General features: G+C 35.4%; 1 protein-coding gene across 1 annotated transcript; it reads left to right on the top strand.

The window, feature by feature from the left end:
• The first annotated feature begins 2,114 nt into the window (after nt 1-2,114).
• Nucleotides 2,115-4,103, top strand: LOC122080909 (tetraspanin-8-like). The gene is made up of 2 exons (XM_042647794.1): nt 2,115-2,834; nt 3,597-4,103. The coding sequence occupies exons 1-2, from the start codon at nt 2,328-2,330 to the stop codon at nt 3,903-3,905; spliced, it is 816 nt and encodes a 271-aa protein (XP_042503728.1). The 5' UTR covers nt 2,115-2,327; the 3' UTR covers nt 3,906-4,103.
• Nucleotides 4,104-5,228: the final 1,125 nt, after the last annotated feature.

The following is a 5,228-nucleotide window of genomic DNA, read 5'->3' as shown; positions in this document are numbered from 1 at the left end:
AAAAAAACTTCTCTTAGGCTATGTTTGGAAGCCAAGAGAAGAAAAGAAAAAGAATCTAGAAAATAAAAGAAAAGAAATAAAATGAAATGGTGAGAAAATAAAAAGAGTATGTATGTTTGGTAACCAAGAGAAGAAAAGAAAAGAAAAAAAAAAATTCAAAAAATTTTGAATTTTACGAGAGAGATAGACATAGAGGAAATCATTATGTAATCATTTATTTTTTGTCTTATTATATTTTCATATTTTCTCATGTTTTCTCATGGTGTTTGCAAGATTTTTTTTTTTTTTATAATAAAAGAAAACTTCATAATTTGCAAGAGGAGTTTTGAATTTCAAAAGCTCAATCTTCTCTTGAATGAAAACATGTCAAGTGCAAAGAAAAATTCTTAAGCCAAGAAAAAAGGTATAATTTTTTTTTTCTTCTCTTACCTACGGAGCACAACCTTTGTTCAAGACATGCCAACCACAATAAGAATTTCTTAAATAAAAAAATAATATAATTTTTTATTTCTTGACTACCAAACACAGTTTAAAGAACCAAACAGGAGCCAGAAAAGAAATGGGCAGCCTACCGAACGCCATCATTATTCCATAGAAAGAAAGAAGAAAAGTTCCAATTTTTCGTCATTCACTGCGATGGAAAAATAAAATATCTAAGGGTCCCAAGCCTTCAGGATCGAGATTGATGATAGGTACATGAGTCAAAGTATTGACCAATCCGACGGTTAACAACAAGTAAAACTATCTTTGCAGACTTTTTGAGTGCCATCAAATCATCTAGAGAAAAAGTTTAAATTATATTTAGCGTAACTGCCTCTAAGTCCTTCTGCCGACTCACCTAATCCCTCAAATTTTAAGAAATATGTCCAAAAGACCTACACGTGGCGAAGTAACCCTGCAATTGCAACCACCGCGTATTTTCCTCATTTCCCTACTTTTTAAGGAACGAATGAAATGGCATCTTACACCCTCGACGGTATGGGGACCACCTTTGGGGCGTGTGGGGCCACACACCATGGATGATGTCTTTATCAAATGAAAATCCTCCCACATACACTCCATGAAGTGTGATCCCCGCATCTGATGGACGATGTGAGATTGGATGGGGTGGTTACATGTAAGAGAGAGGAGATCCGGAGTTTAGAAAAATCTATCATTCTTAATAAGGGTTTCAATCAATTCGATTTGATTACTCAGTTCAAAGATACGAAAAATAGCATGAAATAACCTTGCAGGCTTGGGGCGTATGTCTAATTGCTCTCAATCACTGAATGCTTACTATATAGAAACACAATTTAAAAAAATGATGCAGAAAGTAATAAAAAAACAAGAATAAATAATGCACACAAGTTATTACCTACATTGTTGGTGAGATGAGATTCTACTTCACTATCAATAAAGAATAGGGTTAGAGTGTTCGTCCTCACACCTCTCAAAATTATTTATAGAGAGAGTAAACCTCACTACAAATATACAGCTAAGAACCTTAATACCGAAAAGTACAAAACTGCCTTCAAATAAAAAATTCAAGCCGAACTACACCCCCATTGTTGCAAAGGGGCGGCCTGTTTACCGGCAAATGGAACCGCTGTTCTATTTTATCGGGGCATTAACACCAGTACTCCTTGGATTAAATTGCGATGAAATATAAGATATCATACACTAACATACTGCACCTCACCGCTCATGATAGACAATTTAAACTCAAAAAGTATGAATTAAAATCGAATTGAACAAAATGTGGACACGTTTACTTCTTAGCAATTTTAAGAATTTTTATTTTTATTTTGCACTTTTTGAAAAATCTTTGCAATTTTATTCTTTCCTATTAGATAATGCTAATAGCAAGAGTAAAACAGGCATGTCCTCCACATGGTATCCCTTGTGGATCCAGCCCTAGTGGCCCCTACCTAATTTTTGGTAATCATGATCATCATGGTAGTAGCTTTGATGCAACGCGTGCCTGACGCGTATACACGCTAGGAATTCCATCGTGTTCTATCTTTAAGATAGAGACATCCCCACACCCATGACCCACCTCGCACCGTTTCTTCTCCTATTTGAAATTTGAAACCGTCGAATAAAATCAAGGAAACCAAACAGTCCCCCCTTATTAAACGCTCAAAATAAGCAACAAGAAGACGAACAAGTCCGTAGAAGAACCTTCTCCGAAGCCGCTTCTGCGCGTCTGAAACCTTTTCAGTAAAATCCCACAAAACTCTATAAATTCTTAACTGGTATCCATCATTTTTCTCCATTAAGTTCTTCTTCATTTCTCTGTGATCGAATCGGTTATTAAGGCTTCACATTTGATAGATAAAGCGAAGATGTTTAGGGTGAGTAACAATCTGGTAGGGATCTTAAACTTCCTAACCTTCTTGCTCTCTGTTCCGATCTTGGGAGCAGGGATATGGCTGAGTTCCAAGGCTGACACGATCTGTGAGAAGTTTTTGGAAAAACCCTTAATTGCTTTGGGGGTTTTTCTAATGGTGGTATCTCTTGCGGGACTAATCGGTGCTTGTTGCCGTGTTTCATTTCTTCTCTGGTTTTATCTTCTTGTGATGTTCGTTCTCATACTTCTTCTATTCTGTTTCACCGTCTTCGCTTTCGTTGTCACTAACAAGGGTGCCGGAGAGGTTGTTTCTAATAGAGGATATAAGGAGTATAAGTTGGGGGATTATTCTAATTGGTTGCAGAAGAGGGTTACTAACACTAAGAACTGGAACCATATCAAGAGTTGCTTGATTGATAGCAAGGTTTGCAAGAATCTCGCTGATCAGCACGTGAACGAGAAAGTACTACAATTCCAGGATCAGAACTTGTCTCCAATTCAGGTATGAACTAGTGATTTCTTATTCTGGAGTTCTTAGGAATTCCTTTTTTTTTCATGATATTTTATCTTTCTTGACTTTCTTATATGTTAGATTTGCTCTTATTTTGTGCATTACTCTTTGGGGTTTCCTTTTTGGGTTCTTGATTTTGGTTCTGGGTTTTGATTTTCTCTTATGTCTTCTGTGGTTTAATGTACTCTAATTGTCTCTAGAAAAATATAATCTTGGAATTTCTTACTTTTATGGGCATTTGGTGATTCTGATCTGGGTCTGTTCAGAATTTTAGATCTAATAACTACCAGAAACCTCTGTTAAATAATTTTTCATTGGGTTATACTGTTTTCTTTGTAGTTTTTTTTTTTTTTTTTTTTGGCTTATCATCTCTTTTCTATTCGAATCACAACCTTGATTCAATGATAGGACATTGAATTTTCTGAAATTTTTGGTAGAATTTTTTAAAGGGTTGTGATTATGTTTGCTAGATTTTGAGCATGTGGATATCATGTAATCTTCATCAATTACGAAAATTTGGGGCTTTAATTTTGTTTATCTGCCTTTTTTCTTGTAGTCTGCATTCCCACTGGAACTGGGTTTTCATCTGTGTTGTCTTCAGTTGTAGTTCTCTCTCTCTGTCTGATTGATTCAGTAACTTATAGATCTTACATTTTGAAAAAAAAAAATCCCAATTGGGTGTTTATTTGAATTCAATTCCCAATTGAAATTCTAATCTGTTATTTGGTTCTGTTTTGCTGATTTGATCTACAGTCTGGTTGCTGTAAGCCTCCAACTTCATGTAACTTCACCTATGTGACCCCAATCGAGTGGACCAAACCAAGCAACACAACATCCTACTCTGATTCTGATTGCACAACTTGGAACAACAATGATCTCTGCTACAACTGTGAGTCTTGTAAGGGTGGAGTGCTTCAAAACATCAAAAGTCAGTGGAAGAAGGTGGCCATTGTCAACATCATCTTCCTCATATTCCTCGTCATCGTCTACACTGTTGGTTGCTGCGCTTTCAGGAACAACAGGATTGATAATTCTTATCCCAGATATAAGGCTTACCCTTAGAACCTTAAATCTGTTCAGATTACATTGCTATAGAAAGAGGGAGATGCACAGAACTTATTTTTCTGATTTCTTTTACTCTGTTTTTTTTCATTTGATTCTTAGTAGATAGATAGATAGATACATGGACATGTTTCTTTTTGTTTTGTATAGCTCATCTCTGTTGGTATTTCATCATATTATATACCAGAGTTATACCTATTTGCCTGGTCTGCAGTTCTGTTCTTACCTTTTCGTTTACTGGTTGAGGGGATTGGTCCTATTCTGTGGATCTACATAGGCAACCACCACTGTTGCTAGATTTGTTCTTGTTTTAGATTCTGTCTATTGGTGGAGATACAAAATTCTATAAACGATACAGAAAGCGAACGGAAAACTAACAAGTAAAGATATACGTGGTTTGCTTTGATAATGTGCTTACATCTACAGAGAGATGAGAGTAATTTCATAAGCAATGGTTTTAATCTGGTAAACCTTATCCTTTCTCAGCCTTTTTTGCGGAGATGTTGTTTCTCAACTTGAATTGATGACCACTAGGTTGCAATGGAGCAACTTTATTGTTGTGTCGAGGTTTGCTCTTCTGAAACTGTTTAGATTCCAATCTACTTAATGAAATGATTAAATTGAATAAACAAACTTGTTAAAATTGAATAAAACAGATTAAACAGACTAGTTGAACTGATCAAATTGATTGTGAAGTGTAAAAAAAAAAATAATAAACCAAAACCTGCTAATCCTAAATGAAAGTCAGTTTCCATATACTAATTAACAGTTTTGTTTCAATTTTTATCAATTACAACATGAAATGAATCGAATTGAATTATTTAACCTAAAGCCAAATCAAATCGAATCAATTAACATCCTTAACTGTCACAAATGAGAGAGAGAGAGAGAGAGAGAGAGAGAGAGATTTTGCCGAGTTGGCAAGGGACCTTCCCTTCATAAAGGGTGTGAATCTTGAGTTTGGCTCTTTTTATCTCTTCAAAACTACTTAAGGGGTGTTTAGTGTTCTTCACTATTTACTCAGTCGATATCGTTGTGGGTCAATATGAATCCATAGAACTAGTTCAAAACAAAGAGAGAGAGAGAGAGAGAGAGAGAGAGAGAGGTTGCTAACATGTCCCAAATTTCCAACGGCTCTGTTGCCAATATAAAAATACTTTGTGGACTGAATACTAAGAGCCCGTTTGGTATCGTTTCTGTTCTAGAAACGCCGTTTCGTGTCAAAAACGAAAATTTTAGTTTCTGTGTCAAAATGCAGTTTTTAAACGAAAAAATGGTGTTTCAAAATTTCAGATTTTTATCGGGAATTTTTTTTTTTTTTTT

Source organism: Macadamia integrifolia, chromosome 6 (assembly GCF_013358625.1).
Source record: "Macadamia integrifolia cultivar HAES 741 chromosome 6, SCU_Mint_v3, whole genome shotgun sequence".
Classification (NCBI taxonomy): Eukaryota; Viridiplantae; Streptophyta; class Magnoliopsida; order Proteales; family Proteaceae; genus Macadamia; species Macadamia integrifolia.
Note: the sequence above shows the minus strand (reverse complement) of the source record. Positions and strands in the feature narration are given on the sequence as shown.